The sequence below is a fragment of the Haliotis rufescens genome, unplaced genomic scaffold, assembly GCF_023055435.1.
Source record: "Haliotis rufescens isolate VD_foot unplaced genomic scaffold, xgHalRufe1.0.p SCAF_25, whole genome shotgun sequence".
Classification (NCBI taxonomy): domain Eukaryota; kingdom Metazoa; phylum Mollusca; class Gastropoda; order Lepetellida; family Haliotidae; genus Haliotis; species Haliotis rufescens.
The window spans coordinates 8,194,148-8,221,064 of record NW_025963946.1 but is presented as its reverse complement, the minus strand read 5'-3'; the positions used below and the strand labels follow the sequence as shown (position 1 = coordinate 8,221,064).

At 40.3% G+C, this 26,917-nt stretch overlaps 1 protein-coding gene across 3 annotated transcripts; it reads right to left on the bottom strand.

Annotated features, from left to right (window-relative positions):
* Nucleotides 1-3,115: 3,115 nt before the first annotated feature.
* Nucleotides 3,116-26,869, bottom strand: LOC124141330 (cysteine protease ATG4B-like). Of its 3 annotated transcripts, none has more exons than XM_046509308.2 (12): nt 26,810-26,869; nt 23,250-23,348; nt 20,934-21,005; nt 18,272-18,370; nt 17,868-17,966; nt 16,306-16,378; nt 15,286-15,365; nt 12,664-12,968; nt 11,367-11,445; nt 10,198-10,337; nt 5,443-5,608; nt 3,116-3,298 (listed from the first exon to the last, which is right to left on the bottom strand). In XM_046509308.2, the coding sequence occupies exons 1-12, from the start codon at nt 26,820-26,822 to the stop codon at nt 3,228-3,230; spliced, it is 1,296 nt and encodes a 431-aa protein (XP_046365264.2). In that variant the 5' UTR covers nt 26,823-26,869; the 3' UTR covers nt 3,116-3,227. The 3 variants fall into 3 exon arrangements, with proteins under 3 accessions (XP_046365264.2, XP_046365263.2, XP_046365265.2); XM_046509307.2 differs by having other exon boundaries at nt 23,250-23,360; nt 26,810-26,849; XM_046509309.2 differs by lacking the exon at nt 26,810-26,869 and adding an exon at nt 26,598-26,761.
* Between the last annotated feature and the right edge of the window lie 48 nt (nt 26,870-26,917).

The window sequence follows — 26,917 nt, the reverse complement described above, 5'->3', positions numbered from 1 at the left end:
GCCTCAGCCTTATCCTGAAAAGGTGTTTTCCTGGGCACTAATACCAGGAGTGAAGTCCTTTTGCCACAACACGTTCCAGATCCCACTTGCACAAAGCAATCTTAGCACTAAGGTGATCGTTACTCCCATAATTAGCGCTAAGATCGCTTTGTGCAAGTGGTCCCAGATGTATTTGACTCACAAATGTCGAGTCCAGTACTGGTGATACTGCCATCTGTTTCAATCTAGAAACAATAGTGGAGTTTTATTTGGATGTCTGTTTCTAGCATTGTGGCGTCCTAACCAGACTCAAACTGAAGCAATGGTGGGTACAGGGTGAATATACCAGTCAACTTTTGATAGGGATAATCAGATATGTCATTCTGTTTAGATACCCACTTGTCATATGGTGAGGATCAGTAGTGTAGCAAAATAGAACTGGATCATGAGGATGTTATTACAAGTACATTTGAGATATACGGCACATAATATTTACAAGCCAATCATAAAACATCAGCTGATTGTATTTTGTTTTATACCTAAAGTTGTTCATAGTTGTAATTGAACATCAGGAATCAATCATCAGGAATCAATCATCAGGAATCAATCAAAGTCTGTTTGAGCTCAAATGTTGTCAACAAACATCAGTAAACATTCACTATTCCTTACCCTCGGTGAATGACGATGACGACATCTGTCTGTACCTAAATGAAGCATCTTCCGAGGCAAGGGAGTTAACTGACTGTAAAAGTCCAGTTTCCACCCTTTCCGAACAAGGCAGGAGTTTCTGGGCTCAATCGTAGCGCCACCAGTAGCTGTTACAAGTTATGTCCCTTCTATGCCTCTCCTATTGACCAATCAGATTCCACCATCACATGCATTGCTTCAGATGACCCAGTGAAGGCTATTTCATCGATAATCAAGATCTATATTGTAATAAAACGGGTCTTACTTCATACATGTCATAAAAGTGCATCACATCGAGCGAGCACCTTGATTAAAAACATGAAAAGATTTTGAAAATATCTGTTGGCGCTAAGTTGACAGAACACATGCTTTGCAAATCCTGTAATCAACTGAAATCTGCAGTTTATGAACCAGACATCAATTTCTTTACAAAATTTTGATTGGACAATGAATAGTCCAGCCAAAATATAATTCCCTTGCCTCAGGAAGATGTTGGGTCTTAACAATGAAATATCTTGAGGCAAAACAAAAACAATTATATCACAACATCTCCACAAATGTCCTATGAATCAATAACTAAACACATACAAGCATTTACAGCTTGCTTGCATTCGCTCAGCAGGTCAGAATTAAACAATATAACATAACCATAAAGAAAATCTAGAAAGTTTTGTGAGCAGGATAGTCTTGCAAAACCTGTGAGTGACACAATACTTTCCAGATTTACAGTATCTAATAGATACCCTCATCTCCAGCCCATGTAAAGATTTTTGTTCTTTTATATTCATCCATTTGCTAGCTGAAAATGCATCACTCTGCTCTGGAAAAAAGTAGTGAAATTCCCCACCCGAAACAAATTCTCAGTGTACATCCGAAAGACCTTCAAGGATGGTGTGTTACTCTACACATCACATTTAAAAAAAATTCAAATAGTGATAAAGCAACTGCTGGACTTCTATACCACCCGATATGCCGAAGATGCTAGTTTACAGAACATGCGCTTTCAGAAAATGTTCAAATTTAATATCAATGTTTGAACTCTTGACTGGAGGAAGGTTAGTAATATTACCACTCCGTTTATAGCAGTATATATTTCCTTGTTTACTACCATACTTAGCAATATGTCAGAATAATCAAACCTGGACCAGACAAGCCAGTGATTGATTCGAGCAGCATATCATATTGTGTGACAAGCATAGATAGCTGTCTGTGCCAAAGACTTTAGTGTCTGCTCACTGAACAAACTCCTAACATCATTTCAGACCTTAGTGTCACTGTATGGGGTGAGTGAGTGAGATGGATTAAACACCACTTTTAACAGTATTCCAGTTATATCGCGGCGTGTCAGCTTAATGTGGGTCACAATATGGACCATTATTAGCTGAGCCTCGGGCTTCGGACTATTGGCTAAAGTAGCTGACTGGGTCGCATTCACAGGTGATGATGCACATCATATAGCTAAAATGGATAGAATTATCATTAAACCGCCTGCATGTTATCAGAAATCAGCGGGCCACTGGAACTTTTATAATGCCCTCATATTGCTTGACGCCGGGCCATTATCACGCCCGTTGTTAGGTGACGTCATAAGACAGGGATGGGTGACGTCACGTTGAATAGTGACGCTATCTGGTATATTCTATGACGTTTCCATATTTGTAAAAGTGGGTCAGTGACATTTGTGTTGATTGCAGTAAATGTTTCAAAACCAATATTGTTGTTTCTTTTAATTTGATAATAGATTCCATCCATTTTAGCTATAATCACGGTAACACTATTTTTCAGGGCATTATCATTTGCAGAAGCCCTCGGTCTTTTCAACTAACCTCCTTCGTCAGGCAGTTAATGGAAGACCTCAGGCTTCTGCAAATGATTATGCCCTGAAAAATAGCTTTACCCTTATAGTAGTGTTTTCAAGCTGTTTTGTTTGTTTGTTTGTTGCTTAACGCCGCACTCAGCAATATTCCAGCTATATGACGGCGGTCTGTAAATAATCAAGCCTGGACCAGACAATCCAGTGATTGTTCCATCCATGCAATTGGGATACGCAATGCATCAGCCAAGTCAGCGAGTCTGACCACCCGATCCCGTTAGTCGCCTTTTACGACAAGAATAATCCTCTTATGATTCAAGCCTGTTAGGTAATAACAATACTTCTTCAACACCTCTATCTTGTGTGCCTTTTCACACCTCTTGCTACATACAAAGTGTTAGCGAAGCTTCTGAAGCACCCTCTGAGTCTTTTGTCTTTGGACAAGCATTGAGCTTGGAGAATCATAAAGAACTCCAGATTTTAACATTAAAAAAGTCCCACTAGAAAATTGCAACTGAAAAACATCTGTGATAGTATCCTTAGATTGGCATGTCCGGCAGCTTCTTTGCATCATGTACCAGTGCCTTCTATGGTATTTTATCTTCTTCCATCTACAGTAAACATTTGGCTGTTTTCGCATTGCATGCAATAATAAAAGATTTATGTAACCATGGTGCCACATAAAATACATATATTCCACATAAAGATTTTCCATAAAATACTTTGCTTTGTTGCGGATAAAACACCCCTATAAGATTTCAAATTCTTCTTCACTGTCGAACTTGGCCCCTCCTTCTGCGCTGTCCAGCACTGTGAAATCTGGGAAATAGATACAGTGTGTGAATCTCCAGAAACACCTTGTCTATCGTCAGAAATACCTTGTCTATTGTCAGAAACACCTTGTTTATTGTCAGAAACACCTCGTCTATTGTCAGAAACATTGTCTTTGTCAGATACCCATTGTTTATTGGCAGAAACACCTTGTCTATTGGCAGAAGGGGCGGTCGGGTAGCCTAGTGGTTAAAGCGTTGGCTCCTCACGCCGAAGACCCGGGTTCGATTCCCGACATGGGTACAATGTGTGAAGCCCATTTCTGGTGTCCCCCGCCGTGATATTGCTGGAATATTGCTAAAAGCGGCGTAAAACCATACTCACTCACTCACTCACTATTGGCAGAAACACCATGTCTATTGTCGGAAACATTGTCTTTTGTCAGAAACACCTTGTCTGTTGTCGGTGATATTTTGCCAAATGTAAGAAATACCTTACCATGGTCAGCAAGACCATGACTGTTGTCTGAAACACTTTGTATATTGTCAGAAACACCTCGTCTATTGTCAGAAACACCTTGTCTATTGGCAGAAACACCTTGTCTAATGTCAGAAACACTTTGTCTATTGTCAGAAACACCTTGCCTATTGTCAGAAACACCTTGTCTATTGTCAGTGATATTTTGCCAAATGAAAGAAATACCTTACCTATTGTCAGCAAGACCATGACTGTTGTCGGAAACACTTTGTCTATTGTCAGAAACACCTTGTCTATTGTCAGAAACACCTTGCCTAATGTCAGAAACACCTTGTCTATTGTCAGTGATATTTTGCCAAATGTAAGAAACACCTTGTCTATTGTCAGAAACACCTTGTTTATTGTCAGAAACACCTTGTCTATTGTCAGTGATATTTTGCCAAATGTAAGAAACACCTTGTCTATTGTCAGAAACACCTTGTCTATTGGCAGAAACACCTTGCCTATTGTCAGAAACACTTTGTCTATTGTCAGAAACACCTTGCCTATTGTCAGAAACACCTCATCTATTGTCAGTGATATTTTGCCAAATGTAAGAAACACCTTGTCTATTGTCAGAAACACCTTGTTTATTGTCAGTGATATTTTGCCAAATGTAAGAAATACATTACCTATTGTCAGCAAGACCATGACTGTTGTCAGAAACACCTTGTCTATTGTCAGAAACACCTTGTCTATTGTCAGTGATATTTTGCCAAATGTAAGAAACACCTTGTCTATTGTCAGATACACCTTGTCTATTGTCGGTATTATGCCAAATTTAAGAAATACATTACCTATTGTCAGCAAGACCATGACTGTTGTCAGAAACACCTTGTCTATTGTCAGAAACACCTTGTCTATTGTCAGAAACACCTTGTCTGTTGTCAGAAACACCTTGTCTTTTGTCAGAAACACCTTGTCTATTGTCAGTATTATGCCAAATTTAAGAAATACATTACCTATTGTCAGCAAGACCATGACTGTTGTCAGAAACACCTTGTCTATTGTCAGAAACACCTTGTCTATTGTCAGAAACACCTTGTCTATTGTCAGAAACACCTTGTCTGTTGTCAGAAACACCTTGTCTGTTGTCAGAAACACCTTGTCTATTGTCAGAAACACCTTGTCTATTGTCAGAAACACCTTGTCTATTGTCAGAAACACATTGTGTATTGTCACATACAACTTGGGGGCACAGGTGGCCCAGTCGTATAGGGCGCCGCCATTCGCTGTGCAGAGTTGCATCCCTTGGGCATGCCAGAAACCTATGATTGTGGGTTCGAATCCCGGTTCGCCCCGATTAAGTTTCTAGGTTTGTCAGCACCATACCCGTGCTCGTGGGTTTCACCGAAGTGGTAAATGTCTGAGACCTGCATCACTTCGGGCTTTCCTCCCACATTAAGCTGACACGCCGTGATATAACTGGAATACTGTTTAAAGCGGTGTTAAACCCAACTCACTCACTCACTCACTCACTCACGCACTCACTCAGATACAATGTCTATTGTCAGAAACACTGTTGTCAGAAACACATTGTCTATTGTCAGCAACTCATTTTGTATTGTCAGAAACACATCGTCTATTGTCAGCAATATTGGTCCAGTTGTCAGAACCCCAACACAAGCCCAACACAAGCCTAACACAACCCCAACAGAACCCCAACACAAGCCCACCTGAGTTTGACGTGGTCCTATTGCGTGATGGCGTCTCTAGCGGCGGCCAGTGGAGCGGCCGGACTTTGTGCAGCTCAAACATCGGCGTCTTGCTGGCTTTGATGATGAATTTGTGGAACGTCAGACACAGGTCACTGAACTCTTCCTCTGTGCCACAGTAAAAACCCTGTCCAAGAGAACAGCATACAGAATATGACTGAAAGAACACCAACAGATATACACTCAAATTTCAAACAGAAAGCATAAACTATCAATTCTGAACGATATGAAATGAATATACACTTACATTGGCCACTAAAAATTAGCTCACTCAAAAACATATGATCAACATTAATCAGGAAAACACAAAATATTGCGAAACTTTGCACCATTTCATAGCACACAAAGTACCTAAAAGGATGGATCAATATTTTATGAGCTTATGTCTAAGTGGTCACTAGACCCGACAAGGTAACATTGATGGAGAGTATCAACACAAAGAAATTTTGCAATCTCATTAAAATCAGTTCTCGCTACCGCTAAACAAAGATCTGAGGACATTACGGGTCACGTCAGAACGACCTTTCATACGACCAATCAGAGCATCGCTTACCAGATTATGAAAGTGACAGTCGGAATGTGATTTCTAATCATGCAGCCTTGAAAACTTTAACTCCTAACAATAGTTACGGGTTTAACGACTGTATCCATACCATCTAGACCATCTATTAGCCATTCATGAATGTTCTTTTGTTCAGGTTTCAAATTTGTAATCGAGAATTTGTCAAATATGTTTCGAAGCGTAGTCACCAATTTGAAATTAGTGCCGTAAAGCACGAGAAAGCTGCCTTCTGATTGGTCATTCCATTGGTCGGTCAAAGTTCGCGACAGGTCGGTCTGACGTGACCCATAATGGGGTGTCCTCAGATCTTTGTTTAGCAGTAGCGAGGACTCAGATCTGATTTTAATGAGATTGGAAATTTTGCAGCATACCTTCCTATTGATACAAGTACCTATACTGTCATAAAGCGCACATGTGTGACCCAGAAGATAAAACAAATTGTAATTTGCATGTGGTACCTTCAGAATCAGGAATGAGAATATGACACACATCAGTTTTAATATGTAATATAAAGTAGAAAACAAACATCACAACAACAAAACTTGGAATATGTTTTCACAACAATTACTTCCTGAAATGTTTTATTGTTCAAGGTACAAAGAGGTATGACACAATCATAGTGGTATTACACTGGTATACATGATAAATATGTGCGCTTAAAAAAAATGCTGACTCTACAAAACATGTGGTCATATCTAAAATTAGAAATGACGTGAATTTTGCTGTTGACATTTATATATACAGTGGTACAGTCATTAATATTTTTTCATAATTTATATTTTTTCAGTAATAGTTACATTGTTGTAATATTATTTTATAATGATTAAGATCAGTTAAGACATGCAGATATTTTTAAAATTGAAACCCATAACTTTTTTCTTCTGATATTATTGAATACAAGTTTCGTGATTGGTCAATTTTGAGCATGTGACCTCAGGCAGCCAATCAAATTATAGCTGTGATACCAAGCTCGTGTTTGATAAATTTCAGAAGTTAGCGAAAGATTTTTTGTTACATCGTGTTATTCTGAACGTTTTAAGCAGGAAATCACGATATATATTAAAAATATGGAACTTCGCGAATGTATCGTGCTAGGTTACGAGCTGTGACAAAGATTTTTCATGCACATATTTTTGCATTTAACGTTTTGTCCGAGCCGAGAATTCAAGGCGACGAAAGCCGAGATGTCATTTGACTTACATTACACGCGATCGCACGAAACGATGGAAATAATAACTTAGATGTAAGTTTGATTACTTTTAGATATATTTTTGTTGATTGTATTTATCACTTTGTATAATATATTTAAAGATTTGCTTAAAATAGTCTTTATTTTGCTCTTTGACATGTTCGATGCGGACCCGTTGTCGAAATGTGTGTCCAAGAATTTTATTTTCAATAAGATCGCGGGAAATAGTGAATAATTTTTTAATTTATTGATAAAAAATGATAAATTAGAATGGAATACGTATTTCAGACATTGTGAAATGTGACAGATTTAATAAATGAATGATATTACAGGTAGATCTAGGTCCATAAAAATATATACTATTTTGACGTGACGTGAGATAAACACATATTGATAATTTGAGATTTGCCGAGCGCGCTCCCCCACCTCGGCCTTGGTTAAACGGCTCATCCTCTATAACGCCCACCAATTATTTGGACCCCATTGGTAGCGTTGTAGCGAGGGACCACTGTATCTGCAAGTACCATTACACTCTTGCAGTCTGACTTTGCGGAGTGTCGTTGCCTTTCGCTTCCTGGTTTGGCTTATCTATGCGTCATATCATGTTCTTTCATATTTCAATGGTCAAGTTAATACCTCGGCTTATCTACGGATCGGCGTATCTGAGGTCATATACGGTAAGTAAGAGAGAGTTGGACTGGTACCCTTCCCTTTGCCTCGAAGTCGCTGAACACGAGCAGCGCGAGCACTCTAGGGCAGGCAAACCAGTCTAGGGCAGGCAAACCAGTCTAGGGCAGGCAAACCAGTCTAGGGCAGGCAAACCAGTCTAGGGCAGGCAAACCAGTCTAGGGCAGGCAAACCAGTCAAGGGCAGGCAAACCAGTCTAGGGCAGGCAAACCAGTCAAGGGCAGGCAAACCAGTCTAGGCCAGGCAAACCAGTCTAGGGCAGGCAAACCAGTCTAGGGCAGGCAAACCAGTCAAGGGCAGCGATAGCCTCCCTCTGATCATTGTGCCCGAGCATTTCGGGATAAATGCAATGTTTTTATACTTACCTGACACTTCACAGTGCTTTAGCATTTATAAAGAGATAGCCTGTCTCAACTGTCTCTTTGTTCCAGTACTGTCTGTTTGTATAAGGTAGGGAAGCTAAAGCACAGTGTAGCATCAGGTAAGGTCAAACTTTACAGTTAAGAATGTTTAATAAAATATTTACATAAGGATTTATGTTTTTTGTATCTACAAATACCATTATACATGTGTGAGACGGATAAAGATTTTACTAAAAAATTGGTTACAACTATTGCTCTTATCAAATTACCCATGTAGCTTTTTCAAACCAAAAAGAAATAACGCATAGCACCTTGTAATGACAAACCATGCCAATGGCCACAAATAATAAACATGATAGACTTGTGTTCCCACATATATGCAATATACTAATAAAATCACAAACAGTTATACAGAGTTCTGGAACAATTACAGGGTCAGATCTAGGCTGCGTTTCCACGACATGGACGCATTATTGTGGTCCCTAGGGCACATTACGTACGTGTGATGTCTAACTCGTTTTACACAATCACTTTCCATTTAAAACGTATTCAGAGTTTTAAACAAACTTTCGGACTTGACAGATTCAAAAGCCAGCGGGGACAGTGTTTTTGTTGTATTCATAGCTACAGATAAGCAGCCTATACCCCCCAAAAATATTCTTAACCCAATTACTTTCAATTAACTTGCGTACAGAAACACATGCATTAAATGAAAAACTCAAATATATGAGAACAGCACGCGTAAATACCCAATAAAGCTTTTCCAGCATACGTACAAAGTAGCTAATTTCCGAAACATAATTATGAGCTAATTTACTTTCCAAGTCAACCCTTTATATTTAGAACAGTTATATACATCTGAAACATTACTTCCTTTTTTTTAAATCACTAGGCCACCTGACCGCCCCAGTAAGTCAAGGCAAAACCCTGCAGCATCATTTTCAGATCTTGGTGTTATCATACGAACTATGACCTGAGCTAAAAACGAAAATAAAACCAGATTCTTCTATACACAGGCTTCAGATGAGTGGCAGCTGCGCGTTCCCTTTTATTTTTATTTTTTAAAAACAACAATACCTTAACAATACTGCGTCTGAAATACGACAATATTTAAAAACAATGTGAACCAGTATAGGAAGGAATTCAAGGAATAGACTTATGTAGGGACACTCTTTCCCAGGTTGATTGTAAACAACTGTTTATTTGGTTACGTTCTAGTTTGAACAACCCAAATAATTAAACACACTATATTTTCAAAAGCCTTTGCCTGAGAACCAATTTTTTTATTTATTGAGCCTTAGCGGTGAGGTACAGTATGCTAAAGTCCACATCCAACTCACCACAGCTACCGATGGGTCGAGCTGACTGAACCAATTTTTTTATTTATTGAGCCTTAGCGGTGAGGTACAGAATGCTAAAGCCCACATCCAACTCACCACAGCTACCGATGGGTCGAGCTGACTGAACCAATTTTTTTATTTATTGAGCCTTAGCGGTGAGGTTCAGTATGCTAAAGTCCACATCCAACTCACCACAGCTACCGACGGGTCAAGCTGACTGAACCAATTTTTTTATTTATTGAGCCTTAGCGGAGAGGTACAGAATGCTAAAGTCCACATCCAACTCACCACAGCTACAGACGGGTCGAGCTGACTGAACCAATTTTTTTATTTATTGAGCCTTAGCGGTGAGGTACAGAATGCTAAAGCCCACATCCAACTCATCACAGCTACCGCTGGGTCAAGCTGACTGAACCAATTTTTTTATTTATTGAGCCTTAGCGGAGAGGTACAGTATGCTAAAGCCCACATCCAACTCACCACAGCTACCGATGGGTCAAGCTGACTGAACCAATTTTTTTATTTATTGAGCCTTAGCGGAGAGGTACAGTATGCTAAAGCCCACATCCAACTCACCACAGCTACCGACGGGTCAAGCTGACTGAGTCGCATCCGGCTGGGGAAAGGACAGTGGTAGGAATCGTCGTTGGCCAGTCGGGGGTCAAGGTCAGTGTAGGGTTGTGTTGTGTGGGGATCAAGATACACAAGCTCTTCACCTGGAACAAGGGAGGTAATCCTAGTCAGCCATGAAATGTGAAGATGCCAGTATCTGTTACCATGATAACAGTATTAATTAGGGCTGGGACGAGTCCAAATTTGCTACCCGGGTACCCACCCACCAATTACCCGACCCTACCCAGGTACCCGCTGTAGGTTTCAAGAGATAGGTAAAACATGTCTGATTTGGAATAGTTTGACCGTACTCCTGTCAAAATACATTCAGATACACGTATAAACCGATGTGGTAATGCATACACTGAAGTTGACTGAAGTTTTATCATTATGCAAACATATAAAGTCAGAAGGAATGTGTGCAAAGTCAGAAAGAAATGTGAACATTTATCACTTATAGTGTACCCATAGAGTTCTAGATATGTTTTGCCATTAAACAATATAATCACATGACTAACTACGGGTCCGGGTAGTCCTGTGGGTACCGGGGTCCTACTCAGTACCCACCCGACCAGATAACCCGAGTTACCCGTCCAAGCCCTAGTATTAATATAATGAAATTCCTAACCAGTGCTTGAGTGAGTGAGTTGGGTTTAATGCCGCTTTTAACAGTATTCCAGTTATATCGCGGCTAACCAGTGCTTGAAATTAAACTTGCTCGCATGCTCCTCGAGTATTTGAATCTGGGCAACCCCTAAATTAAACACAAGGGTTATGACAAGACCTTTCAACTTTCATTCTTTAACACTGCATATATTTAGATTGCGTTGTTCCCTGTTAATGTCATATCAAATAAATTTTGTGATCAAAGATATTTTACTTCGCATGTGTGGATTTAACTTTCAGGCAACTGTCATATTCAAAAGATTTATATTTGAACATTTTTATATGATTTTCAGTGCCTCATGCACATTTCTACATAATGTAGTCGCCTTTATATCATCAGCTGTTCAATTGACAGTCAATTCAGGACACAAAACGCCAACCTTTACTACAAAAAATATATATAAATTTACCAAATGCGATTACAATGATTTCACAGATGATACCCAGCAAGACGTCCCTCCACCTACCAAGATATCCTATGAACCAGTGTGCGTGATTCGGCTTGCCTCCTATAATACCCACAGACTGCTTCAAGGCAAGACAGCTCTGAAACAAGTAAACATCTTCATCTTCAACCAAGATGTTCAACAGTAAATTCAAGAAATTACCAATTTTCAGAAAATTTGGAGTCTCACAAACTTGTCACAAATATACGGCCACTGGGTCTGAACAATTGTGATGCATCAATAGATTCTGATCATTTGCAGGGTTTGAAATTCCTTGTAGTGCCATGGTCAGAGTCATAAAGTCACAGTTAAAATGGGTTCCTAGTGCATGAAGGGCACATGTAGAAATGATGGTTGTCACACAACAATGTTTATGGTATGAAGCCAGTGACAGCAAAACCATGTAAACTGGGGGAACACATGGACATGAAGATGGGAACATGCACAACATAACTGATAAAATTAAGCTGGGGATTCAGATTTGTTTCTTTCTTTGTTATTCAATACCACACTCAGCAATATTCCATCTATATGACTGCTGTCTGTAGATAATCGAGTGTGGACCAGCTAATCCAGTGATTGACATCATCAGCATTGATCCACACAATTGGGATATGATGTCATGTATCACCCAACTCAGCAAGCCTACCCCCCGATCCCGTTATTCGCCTTTTACGTCAAGCATGGGTTGCTGAAGACCTATTCTCTACCTGGATCTCCACGGGTATAGCGATTCAGAATTTGAGGAGGGAATGGTACATATTCTCAATCTTGACTGCTTATTATCCAGCTCACAGTGACATGACAGTCATCAATTTCCAAGATGAGCAGTATTTGGTTGTGAGCTCACTTAAATTGTGACTAAGTAAGGTCATTTGGAAAGAAATTGTTATTTTGCTCAAATTGGTCAGTGATATATGAAAGTCACCTGTATAAAACAATAACATTAGCTATTACTATATAACATGAATTGGGAATATTTATTGACATTTGCTTCAGACTTGGCGCTGAATATCGGAGCTGGAGCAGGTCTTGCTCGTATACATCCTGATGGGGCCCTGTGACACACTAGGAAATACAATTCATTTCTAGTCTTGGAACAGCATTTAGAAGTGATACAGATAAGAGAGAGAATCTATGGACGCCAACTTCTTTGCAATTAGAAACTTATTTCGGAGCAATTACTTACTCCTTACTCCTTCATCAGGTGAATTCATCTGATGATGGAGTAAGTATATACTCCGAAACATTATGTTCCTCACAATAAAGTTGACACAATTCTTTTCTGTTGCATGCTGTATCGCCACACTCCTCGTACCTTTAAACTATCAAAATATACAGGATTGATGTCTGTCAGCCCCAGCCTGAGGGGGATGATGAGGAGTAAGGGTTTCCACTTGTCCAAGTTGACGGGTTTCCAGGGCGGCGACCGACCCAAACAATGACTGCTCCCTGGGGAATGTGTTCTGCCGTCTCGTGCGAACGGTTGGGTCTGCAGACTGCCACTTATTGTGAATGGCTGTGTTTTCCGTGAACTTTGTGATGAGGGAAACACATTGGAGTCTGATCCGTTCATGTCAACGTACTCCGTGCCATTTTCTTGTGGACGCCTGCATAATTTCCCTGTAGAGAAACGACAGATTTCCATGTCTCAAAGTTCTACCTTGACCTTTAAAAATAGGGGTCCAGCAGACCCCCATAACTAATTCAAGGGTCGTTACAGGAAATATGGGGATTCTGTAAGGTAATGTTATGGTGTAGTTAGGGCTGGGACGGGTAACTCGGGTACTCGGGTCAGGTGGATTCTAAGTAGGACCCAGGTACCCAAAGGACTACCCGGACCCGTGGTCAGTCACGTGACAGATTTCCATGTCTCAGAGTTTTACCTTGACCTTCAAAACTAGGGGTCCAGCAGACTGACCCCAATAACTCATTCAAGGGTCGTTACAGGAAATATGGGGATTCTGTAAAGTAATGTTATGGTGTAGTTAGGGCTGGGACGGGTAACTCGGGTACTTGGGTCGGGTGGATTCTGAGTAGGACCCGGGTACCCACAGGACTACCCAGACCCGTGGTCAGTCAAGTGACATATTGTTTAATGACGAAAACTCACTGTAGGTCGGTGGTTACACTACAAGTCGCTAATGTTCGCATTTCTTTCTGATGATGCACACATTTCTTTTGACTTGTATATGTTTGAGTAAAGATAAAGCTTCAGTCAACTTCAGTGTACGCTTGATTTCATCGTTTCATAAGAGACCATGTATCTATTATATGGTCTCTGGTTTCATACATGTATCTAAGCAGTTTTTGCCAGGGCTACAGTTAAACTATTCCCAATTAGACATTGTGTTCCCAACTCTTGAGACCTACAGTGGGTACCAAGTAGGGTCGGGTAATAGGGGGTTGGGTACCCGGGTAGTAAATTTGGACTTGTCCCAGCCCTAGGTGTAGTGTACTGTACTGTCAAATTTGATAATGACTTAAATTACAAGACCTTTTTATCTCTTGTCATGAATTGGGTACAGCATCTTCTTGAGGCAAGAGCATCCACTGGCCTTTTTATAAAAGTCTTGTTTCCAACCTTGCCACATCAAGCCCACTTTCCTGTGCTAAATATGATTGGACTATCGCACATATCAATAGTCTAATCAGAGAATGTTTCACAAAATCAACATCCACGACTTGTACACCTTCGTATGAAAGTGAGTTACCGCTGCCTGTCTTTGTTGACATGAAAATGTCTTTTTAATCTTTTAAACCCCCCAACGATTGCCTGTGTTTTTGTGTCAGGGATGAAAACATGAATGTTTTCATTATCTGATTGACTAGGTTGTTGCCTATGGTGGTTGCGATCTCTATGAAGCTATACGAGATGAGAACAGTGATCTGATCGGATATCACATTTTTATTACAAGGGGCACAACTCGTGATCTACGCAAGTTGGCGGAAGGGTCGAGCCAAGAAAAGTGGCCTTGATGTGGCTACAGTAGAAACTAGGCTTTTATATGGGTTAGTGGACACACTTGCCCCGGGAAGATGTGGGTACAGTCAATATTACTGTATCCCTCTGGACGCAACATAGGGTAGCCTAGTAGTTACCCCGCTGTGGTATTGCTGGAATATTGCTAAAAGCGGTGTAAAATCAAATTCACTCACTCACTCACTCACTATACAGTTAAGTGTACTGGATGCGCGGTGTTGAGGTGAGGTGAGGTGAGGTGAGGTGAGGTGAGGTGAGGTGAGGTGAGGTGAGTGAGTGAGTGAGTGAGTGAGTGAGTGAGTGAGTGACTGAGTGAGTGAGTGAGTGACTGAGTGAGTGAGTGAGTGAGTGAGTGCTAACCCCCTTAAAGTACGCCGGATGATCCGATCCAGTTTAGTGGTATTTGGATGCCATGAAATGTTTATCTGGTATTTGGATGCCATGAAATGTTTATCTGGTATTTGGATGCCATGAAAGGTTTATCTGGTATTCGGATGCCATGAAACGTTTATCTGGTATTCAGATGCCATGAAACGTTTATCTGGTATTCGGATGCCATGAAACGTTTATCTGGTATTCGGATGCCATGAAACGTTTATCTGGTATTCGGATACCATGAAATGTTTATCTGGTATTCGGATGCCATGAAATGTTTATCTGGTATGTGGATGGCATGAAATACATATGTTAAAATTTATATTTTGGTCTTTTTTTCCAAGAAAAGAGTGACAAATGAATAAAATATTCTAAGCTAATGAGCACTCCTGGCCATGCATTCTATGTGAAAATGCCAGTCTAATATACTTGTACCAGCTGTGTACACTGATACGACTCTTTAGTTGGATGTCAAGGCAGATTAAGTGACATGCCAGATGCCTAGAGGAGGGGGGGAAGGCACTAGCAATATTTAATCCACATGACAGAAGAGAACACCGAGGTGAGATAACGGGTACCTACTGATATCATCTTCTATCACAGTGTTGTCCATAGCAACGTGGATAACTAACGAGCTCCAGTCATCATACACAGCGATCTTTCTGGAACACAGAACATGGCAGACAACATGGTCAAAACAATCGGAAACCATTTACACCAAGAATTGGATTGTGCTTACCATATTCAACATAATAAGCGACCCCTAATAGGTGCCCACGGCAATATTTGCTAATATATTGGCTAGTGAACAATCCCAATTAGCACCCCTTCCGATTGATCAATATACACAAGACTTATTTATTCATGTATAATACGCACTCATGTGTTATATGCATCCTTAATTATGGGCAATTAAATTCTGGAAAATATATCTGTCGTGTATGATACGCACAGACTTTTCTTTAGTATCATTTCGGCTGTCAGCATAAACCACGAAATTCACGATCTTTCAACTCTTTTTCTCACCAAAATGATATTCAAACAAGAGCCCCCTATTTCTAAATTTGAGAGTGCGCTTATTACGTCGAATATGGTACTCTTCGTAGCCTAATAATTACATTACAAGAATTACTGAATGTGTAAATAATAAAAAATAATGATTAATGCATTTAGGAAAGTTGCATTTAAGAAGCAGTAGGTTTTTATGAAATAATTTTCTATCATACTTGATTGTATAAATTGATCTTATCCATTCATTATGAAATTTAACGTTTTTACATAAAATGGGACTTCACTCAATAGTCAACAAGTTCCATATGATGAGAGAGGTACAGGTCAATACTGGGATCAGTGCCATAGAAATATCCTGCACAAATATATCAGTATTCTGTGGGAAGTGTGAACAGTGGGGTAGCCTAGTGGTTAAAGCGTTCGCTCATCATGCCGAAGACCCGGGTTCGATTCCCCACATGGGTACAATTTGTGAAGCCCATTTCTGGTGTCCCCGCCGTGATATTGCTGGAATATTGCTAAAAGCGGCGTAAAACCATACTCACTCACTCACTCACTGTGGGAAGTCCAATTAGGTATGTTGAAGCTTACTTGAGTACTTGTGCTATTGTGTTTGGTCCAAACCACTGCCCGACAGCCTTGCCCTCGGACTCTCCCATGGAGGCTGTCAACATAACAGAAGATCAGAGTGTGTAAGTTGTTGTGTGTTTTTTATTATGCAATGGCCAAGAATTTCAATTTTAACCACCACCATTTGATCTCTTCCTTTCAAAATTTAACTAAGGTGAGACCTTAATAAAAATAATTAAGGACTCCAACTGACCCTAAATTATTAGGAAAGAATTATAATCTGACAGTTACCATTGATGAACAAAAAAAAATCTGATCAGGCTTTTAACTGTTTTCCAATCTTTTTGATAAATATTTTAAAAAAAGAGTGTGGCCTAAACATGCTAAATAGTATCTTTCCGAGGAAAGGGAGTTAACTGACTATATAAGTCCAGTTTCTACCCTTGCCGAACTAGGCTGGTATTATGGAGTTTTGGCTGGACAAACAAGTCTATGCATAGTCCAATCAAAATTGCGAAATGAAATCAAAATCCGGTTCGTAAACTGTCATGCAGATTTCGGTTGATTTGCAAAGCAGGATTTGCAAAGCATGTGCACCGCCAACTCGTTGTCAGCAGATATTTTCCAAATCTTATCCTGTTTTTAATCAAGGTGCTCACATGATTTGATACATTTTGCAATGTAAGACCCGTTTTCTCACAATATATAGATCTTGATTATTGATCAGATCGTCTGGACGCCGCCATTTTGTGTGAAGCAAATGCAAGTGATACAAGAGGTGGAATCTGACTGGCCAAAAGGAGAGGCTTAGAAGGGACATAACTCGTAACAGCCACTGGTGGCGCTACGATAGAGCCCAGTAAGTCCTAGTTTGGCAAGGGTGGAAACTGGACTTTTAAAGTCAGTGAACTCTCTTGCCTCGGGAAGATGGCTAAATAGATGAATGTTTGCAAGTTGATGTTGGTTTACTTGAAACAGTCATACCATATCATGGTGGCCTGTAGTCAATAAATTCTAGGCCAGGCACATCAGTGGTCAACAGCATGAGCAACAAAACCCAGTACTGTCACACTATCAACCAGGTCTGGTTGGTTAGTTTGTTGTTTTACGCCGCACTCAGCAATATTCAAGCTATATGACGGCAGTCTGTGAATAATCGAGTGTAGACCAGACAATCCAGTGATTGATATCATGAACATGGATCCATACAATTGGGATCGATGACATGCATCAACCAAGTCAGGGAGTCTGATCACCCGATCCCGTTAGACAGCTTTTACAACAAGCATAGTCGCCGTTTACGGCAAGAATGGGTTGCTGAAGACCTATTCTACCCCGGATCTTCACGGGTTGGGTAAGAACAACATTCATAACTTAATCACATGTTGCGAATTATAACGCATCCATCACTGGTCACATGTCAATTATCAATCTTTTACAAAAATTCAGAAACTGGAACTGGGAGTACAAAATTTGAACATGCTGAAAAGATAGAAATTCCCTTTCCCTCTCACCCACCCAACCACCATCAAGAAGTATGTCAGCCAGTTTGGACATGTCCCCGGAGACTGTCCCCTACCTACCTATCTGATGTATGGAGTAAACGCTACTCTTCTTATCCTGGAACATCTGAAGAAGTCGCCAGTAGTCAGAGTTATCTTCCTTGGCCTCCCATCGCCATGCTGCAACAGATGAAATTATCATACCACTGTGTCAGAATGATGAGATCTGATTGGTCCATGTGATCTGGATAAAATACTGTTTATCCTGCCTTGGGTGGGGGGGGAATAAATTTCTCTGCGGGGGAAATTAATCTCTTATAACCTGATAACGTGCACCGAGCAAGTCAGGCGGCACCTGGATTTCTGTTATCATTATAAGGACTAGTGTAGCTTCTATTGCTGAGATTCAAATACTGGAGGCGAAATCCTCATCATGACTCTAGGGCCCTGTGACTCCCGATAATTTTGCCCACAGCAGTACCTACCTCTGCCCAGATGTCGGTTACACAGGGCTTGAGCCAGCATCATCTGCCCACATCTCAGCATACATCCCCATCCCTGGTCTGAGTTGGGGCCGGAACCACCTGAAACACAACATACAGTCAGCACAACGTAGGTAAAATGCAAAATGTATCAACGATTCCAAATTTGGCAGGTAAATTGGGGAAATTTTTTAATGTATTTATGAAGACCTGCAACACACCATGCTAGACCTAGCGAGCTAATAAATTTCAAGCACAAAGGATGAGGTATGATGATGGATCCTCTATATCTCCAGGGCTCACATTTCGGTAAACCTATACTAATCCCTGGATCCATTCCAGTGGTTCTCGCGATCTCAAACTACCCACCCTTGATTTTCAGTAACATTTTACCGACTAATCAAAGGTTGAGATAAGGAAAAAGTAAATGGGTAAGGGAGGTGGACGCGAAGACATCCTTATCCTTTCCATCAAAAGATTTTTCGGGATTTCTTTTGAGTGTCAGTTAGTTTTGCAATGTTGAATATCTCGCAAACTCTATTGTAATCAATGGGTGAGGTGAGGAGAAATAGGATTTAACGTCCGTCCAAGATTATTGCCCTTATAAAGCGATGTGTGTGCGTGCGTGCGTGCGTGCGTGCGTGCGTGAATGGACTAATGACGATTTTATAGTGCTAGCCCACTGAGATACCATGTCACAGTTTAACATGAATACCCCACTCAGACACAGTATACTGACTCCGAGCTGATCAGTCCTTGTTTAAGCCCCTTAATGCCAAGCGCCAGACAGGGTAACAACGAGTACCATCTTTTAACGTCTTTTGGTTTGAAGCAGATGGGAATCGAACCCCAGACCTTTCCACTCTCAAGGCGGACGCTCTACCACTAGACCAGGGAGGCAGTATGTAATCGATGGGACTGGCAGCCATGTTGTTGACATTGCCAACCCAACATTGAGGCTGGTTTGCAACTTGCGTTCTGATTGGTCTGACAGACTGAATAGTGTAGCAACTCAAGTTTGCTAATGAAAATTGAGAAAAAAACGTACCTTATTTTCTTGAGTATAGTGCACACTTTTTTACAAAAAGGCACAGCTGTGTAGAAGGGGGTGCGCACAATACACGCCATAATGAGTTTTGATGTTTTTTTCCCCCAACGCAGACATTACCGTGAGCGTGTAACACCGGACATACCATGTCAACAAATCCATACTAAAGTATGCAAATTAATCATGTAATTACACTGTCTGGCTATAAAAAGTGTTCTTTGTATATCTGGACTTATGTTTGTAACTTATTTTATAAGTTTTATTAAAAATTCCTTTTAATATTGTTTTAATTAATTTCGGTGAAACTGGAAGATCGCACAACTCACCGTTACTAACAGCAACCACGGTCAGATTACCGCTATTGACGCCTTGAAACGAACTTTAGTTGACAGAGAATGGATTCATATATCATAATTGCCATACTTTGACTCGTTAAAAGTCATATTTGTTATACTTTGACGATTCTATGTCAACACATAGTTCTCGCGTTCACCTGCGCGGGAGCCTCAGCGGTGACTGGTCAAACTGGTTCCATGCATGTGCACCGGCAATCATGGCAATAGCGATCAGCTGCTACGCTTAGGGTTATTATTATTTTAAATAGATGTAGTAAAAGCTGCAACTAAAATAACAAGACATATATTATTCCTGATAAAAAAACAGTTTCAGATACAATTTTTCTCGATCCTTGCATCAAAATCCTGTTAGGTTACATCATTGGGTGTGTCTTGACCGAATCATCGGTAGATTCAAAGAAAACGTGTGTACAGCTGATTGCTGTTTCCGGCTTAGTTTACGAGAAAATACACAAGGTAATCTTAATCCATGGATGTAAAACAATGCCAAGCAGAACAAAAAAATACGATTTACCAGAATTTGCTTTTGTGTAAAAAAATTTCAGCGCAAAATATACAAATTTTCTTTTTTTTTCAAAATACTGAATCCGCTAGAGGGGGGTGCGCATTATACTTGGGTGTTCACTATACTCTAGGAAATACAGTAATTTGAGATCAGGAGAACCATGGGAAAGGATCCGGGAATTGGTATAGGTGTACCGAAATGCGAGCTTTGGAGATATAGAGGATGCATCATAGGGCTTATGTTATTTCTGGGAGAAGTATGAAATATTGTTATGACAGTTAATAAAAGTTTGCCTGAACAATCTTATGTATCTGTGGCCATTATTTGGGACAGAGTTGTAAAACAGGAACTATTTCACCTAAATGTGCAATCAGATTTTACTGTTAACAAAACCAATAGCTGACAACAGGCAAATCCTGCACTTCATCTAGATCCTATACCATAGGTTAATTAACTTTTGTGTTGCTTAATGCAATATTCCAGCTATGTGCTAGTGGCCTGGAACCTGGACCAGACAATCCAGTGACTGACATTATGATCAATGATCCATGTAGACAGGGTATGATGACACACTTTTAACCTAAATCCCTTCGTCTGACCACCTGATATAATAAGTCGCCTCTTACGACCATAATTGGTTGCTGGGGACATTTCTATCCAGGAATCCCAAAGAGCATTCTTTAAGTATTGCAAAAGGAAAATCACTCCAGACAAAACCGCTACAACTACTACAGGTACAACAACTACATATACTACCTATATGTGCGAAGTTCTTCCTGTATGTAAACCACAGTCTTGTCACGATGTCATGTTTCAGGTCCTCCATGTCTGAAAACAACAACAAAAGTTTCATTAGTTCCAGGGCTGAAATGATTATGCAGGGCTCAATTTAAGGAACTTGATTTAACTTGCACCAGGTGCCATGAAAACCTAGTTGCACCTGTTGCACCGCACAAAAACCAGGTTGCACACTTGTCCCATCACATTTAAAACATGGGCTGGTCTGCTGCCAGTGTCACAAAAATTAAAATGTAACAGGAACATGCGCACATAATCTTGAAGTATCCACAGTTTGATGACCTCCATCTTCCAAAGGCAAGGGAGTTAACTGACTATAAAAATCTGAACAGGCTTTTAACTTTTTCCAACCTTGTAGACTTGATTTTTGATAAATATTTAAAAAAAGAGTGTGGCCTAAACAAGCTAAATAGCATCTTCCCGAGGCAAGAGAGTTAACTGAGTATAAACCATCCAGTCTCCACCCTTGCCGAACAAGGCTGGAATTTAGGAGTCATATTTTGGCTGGACTAACGAGTCAATGCATCGTCCAATGAAAATCTCATAATGAACTCGACATCTGGTGCATAAACTGGCGTGCAGATTTCGGTTGATTGCACTTGTAGGATTTACAAAGCATGTGTACCATCTACTAAGCGTTAACAGATATTTCCCGAAATCTTTCCATGTTTTTAATCAAGGTGCTGACGCGATGTGATGTGCTCCGCGGGGTTAGACCCATCTCATCACAATATAGATCTTGATTATCGGTCAGATCGTCTTGACTGGGCGCCAACATTTTGCTTGAAGCAAATGCAAGTGATTTTAGAGATGGAAATCTAATTGGTCAATAGGAGAGACATAGAAGGGAAATCGCCCGTAATAGCCACTGGTGGCGCTACGATTGCATGAGCCCAGGAATTCCAGCCCAGTTCGGCAAGGGTGGAAATTGGACTTTTATAGTCAGATAACTCCCTTGCCTCAGGAAGATGGATGACTTCAAGCCTAAGAAAGCATGACAAATTACACATGCCACAGGGATTAGTGATGTAGTATGGTAAATAAAATTTAGAAGTTCTGGGTGTGTTCAATGATTGACTTTGTGTGGTCCAGTAAGGGTTAGCCAGAGACAAATGTGAAAATGTTTGACATGCACCTGATGCATAAATATTAGGTTGCATGTTTCAATAATAGGTTGCACTTGTGCATGTTTTAAAACTTTTACATAGCTAAATCCACCCCTAATACGCAAAGACATATTTGACACAAATCATGGAATGATCATGATACTGTGACACATGAAGAATGACACCAGCTGATCATGAAAAATGTTTGCTCCAGCTGTTTTCTTTACTTAACACTAACATACTTCTCCCCACACAGACACCAACACTTACTGTACAGTGTACTGTACTTCTCCCCACACAGACACCAACACTTACCGTACAGTGTACTGTACTTCTCCCCACACAGACACCAACACTTACCGTACAGTGTACTGTACTTCTCCCCACACAGACACCAACACTTACCGTACAGTGTACTGTACTTCTCCCCACACAGACACCAACACTTACCGTACAGTGTACTGTACTTCTCCCCACACAGACACCAACACTTACTGTACAGTGTACTGTACTTCTCCCCACACAGACACCAACACTCACCGTACAGTGTACTGTACTTCTCCCCACACAGACACCAACACTTACCGTACAGTGTACTGTACTTCTCCCCACACAGACACCAACACTTACTGTACAGTGTACTGTACTTCTCCCCACACAGACACCAACACTTACCGTACAGTGTACTGTACTTCTCCCCACACAGACACCAACACTTACCGTACAGTGTACTGTACTTCTCCCCACACAGACACCAACACTTACCGTACAGTGTACTGTACTTCTCCCCACACAGACACCAACACTTACCGTACAGTGTACTGTACTTCTCCCCACACAGACACCAACACTTACCGTACAGTGTACTGTACTTCTCCCCACACAGACACCAACACTCACTGTACAGTGTACTGTACTTCTCCCCACACAGACACCAACACTTACCGTACAGTGTACTGTACTTCTCCCCACACAGACACCAACACTTACCGTACAGTGTACTGTACTTCTCCCCACACAGACACCAACACTTACCGTACAGTGTACTGTACTTCTCCCCACACAGACACCAACACTTACCGTACAGTGTACTGTACTTCTCCCCACACAGACACCAACACTTACTGTACATTGTACTGTACTTCTTTCCCCACACACCAACACTTACCGTACAGTGTACTGTACTTCTCTCCCAGGATGTACAGGGGTTCCTGTGTCTTCGGAAACTCCACATACTGCAAGGGACCACTTTCATACGTGAACGTTGCTGTAACAAAAACTGAAAATTTACAAAGAATCACCAAAAGTGAAAAAAACATCATGATCATGCACATCGCACCTGGAAACACTGTCACTGTGTCAGTCCAACAATCAAGTACCAAACACTAAACAGTGATTTTACCTGAGACTAAAAGCATATATCCTCCCATGGACAAGCTAATGTTTTTTTGTTTTATTTCCATACCCATCTGATACTGACCAGGTGCGGTCGGGTAGCCTTGTGGTTAAAGCGTTCGCTTGTCACGCCAAAGACCCGGGTTTGATTCCCGACATGGGTACAATGTGTGAAGCCCATTTCTGGTGTCCCCCGCCGTGATATTGCTGGAATATTGCTAAAAGCGGCGTAAAACCATACTCACTCACTGATACTCAGCAGCTAATGAAACAATAAAAATGTACTGAAAATGATGCTAAGAGCCAAAATCAGGCCAGTGGCTTCAACTGTTTTTGGCACAGACTGGTAGGGGTGACTCTTGGTCTGGAAATCACTATTGCGATAACTATTGATATTGCAAGCAACTATTGCGATAAATATCAATAGTTTTCAGTGTATCATTTTAGATGGATTTTAGAGTTGAATTAAACCTTGGAACTGAAGTTTCCTTTGGATGTGATCACCATAACAACAAATAAAAGTAAAGTGTGAGATATTACTGATTTGTTTTTTCTTTACCCTAATAATTTAAGAAAAAGAAACTTCCATATTACCACATATGTGTAAATTGATATGGTAAATATTTCTAACTGAAATCGATACTATTGATCGGAAACTGATTTAACAACCAATTTAGCAATACATTGATATTTTGATTTATCGTGACACCCCTACAGACTGGGGTAATCCTATAGTGAGACAATTTACACGTAGCCATGGTAATGTGCATGAATACAATGTCTACAGATATGACACAAGAACATAATAACGGCCTTTACTATACACATAATACATGCCATATGTCTACAATCTGATGCATCTGCACACACTGCACAGCCTCGTCATTGACACACTAATTGAAAATTGATCACTAACATGATCAGTGCCCTGTGATATGGTGCCTTCAGCATTAGCATGTGGTACATGTCCCTACCAAAGTTCATAACGGTTGAATTATCCTTCATGTCTAAAGCGCTGATTATGATGATAGGACATGCAGAGATAGTTGAACATGCTAAAAAAGAAAAGGGTTTTCTTCACATATCATTGTAACTTTCTCTTTTTGTAAGTGAGTTTTTTAACAGATGAATTTAACTTTCAACATGATGTAACACCAAACACTCATCATGCTCATTACGGGTTTACTGTAGTCATGGAAACCAGAATTGTTAATCATCAGTCGCAGACGTAACGTGTACGCGTGACGGCTCTGCTGTCTCTTGTACGAGAGACGGGTGCTGTCCGCAGTACTCAGTGAAGCGCTTGATAATAATTAATTCAATCACTGTGGCTGTGCTGTCACCCGCGACCTCTGCGAAAGTAATTAAAGCGCTATGTAAAATAACCCACTACCGAGAGAGCCCCCAATCCTCCCAAGGTCGTGACTGGCGGGTCGCGTGTGCATCGAGGCATCCGCCTTCCAATCTTCACATACCCTATTTTTGAACAGTTAAGACATGTCAACATGTCATTCTGGACTGGATACACTTGAAACAAATTGTATCAACATGATCAACCTTCACAAGATCATGATGATGAAGGAATAAACATCATACACATGATTGTTTTGTCGTTTAACGCCGCACTCAGCAATATTCCAGCTATATGACGGCGGTCTGTAAATAATCGAGTCAGGGCCAGCCAATCCAGTGATTAATATCATGAGCATCGATCCATACAATTGGGATCGATGACATGTATCAACCAAGTCAGCGAGACTTACCACCCGATCCCGTTAGTCGCCTCTTACGACAAGCATAGTCGACTTTTACGGCAAGCATGGGTTGCTGAAGACCTATTCTACCCCGGATCTTCATGGGTGGTGATACACATGAAATAGGATTGACAAAGTAAATGTAGATGTAACAAATTTTTAACTCCAGCCAGTCCTCAATTCAATTCAGATTTGTAGTTCATGATCATAGTCTTTTGCGACATCGTTAACGAAAACCAAATCAATGATTTCTATTTAATTATTTTTGCAATCCATAAATTGACACACAAATATCAATAATCTATGATCATGATGATAAATCAAAACCATGTTAAAGCCACACTTATTTATTTTTCACTTCACCGGCCCGCTGCCCCTACTGAAAAGCAGCTGGAAAAGAAATAAATTCAACACAAAAATATCTATTTTCATTATGTATTCTGCTGGTAATATAGTCCTTCTCATACAATACAAATGTTAGATATAAATTCCATGTCTACATCACTATCAGTGATTCAAAAAGCCATCTGCAGTTTTAACTCCCCGGCAGAATGACTTTCATATAAATAAATACATGATATAGCTATTTATTTTCATATTCATTTCGACCGACAGTGCGTGCAAAAACTTGAATAAATCGGTGAAACATGAAATTAAAAAAGTGTGGCCTAAACATGTTAAAACAATGAAGTATGAATAATTATATCAGAAACAAACAAAACCAAAGATCATCCTGAAAACGTTCCAGCCACAGTCTGTGCAATTTAACTTCATGTCACAACTGCTGCCTCCCTCCCAATTCTATGCAGATACCATCAGGATGGACTTGTTGCGTCCAACTGCGTAGTGGTCGTGGAGTACTATGCCACAACCAGTATTATCATAATCACTGGTTTTAGTTGTCCAACAGGTGCAAACAGAGGGAATATGGATGATGCTCTGTTATCATGATTATGTAACGTTTGCAAATACACATATGATGCCTTACTCATGTTACTAAATAAATGGGCCAATAAATGTAACAGACATTGAAACTAAATACTATAAATACGTGGACATATTGCCAAAATCATGGCACATCTTCATCAGTCAGTGTTTACTCCCGTCTGATAGTTTCCACATGCTTCGTGTATACATTCGACACTGTCCAGAACGACTTGACTTCACGACACGTTACATGTATCTTTTTTGTAAATCGAAATTATGCACGTAAATAGTGATGACGCACTTTATCAACATTGCTGCAGATGATTTCCGTCGTAAGGTTTAACCTCATTATACGTCCTTACTGAGGTCGGGGCTTGTACTTGTAACAAAGGGTATGTAAATTAAGTAACAATTTCTTAAACTCGGGACTGCTCACTCACAATCAGATGACCTGTCATTTCCCCATATTCTCGTCAGTCACTGAGACGTCAGCTGTTGCTAGTGAACTCTTCCAAAAATAAATGACAGCCGATTTCTTAAGAATTGTGAATGACCTCAGATTAAACTAGTTGAACATTCTCCATTAACAAACCATCACAATCTCGATATTTAACAACGTATGGGCGTAGTTTCTGTTTGATCTATAACTTACCATCAAACTCCATTTCCTTGCAAAATCATAACATTTGTTCTACGCATGACCGGATAACTGTATTACTTTTGTGATAACTCCGATGATTGGTCAATCCGATTCGCTTTA

Excerpts from the sequence above, each read along its gene's own strand:
- LOC124141330 (XM_046509307.2), bottom strand. Across the intron at positions 17,967-18,271 it reads TAACCGACATCTGGGCAGAG|CATGGCGATGGGAGGCCAAG; the intron begins GTAGGTACTGCT and ends CATCTGTTGCAG. Across the intron at positions 10,338-11,366 it reads CTGGTTCATAGGATATCTTG|GTGAAGAGCTTGTGTATCTT; the intron begins GTAGGTGGAGGG and ends CCCTTGTTCCAG.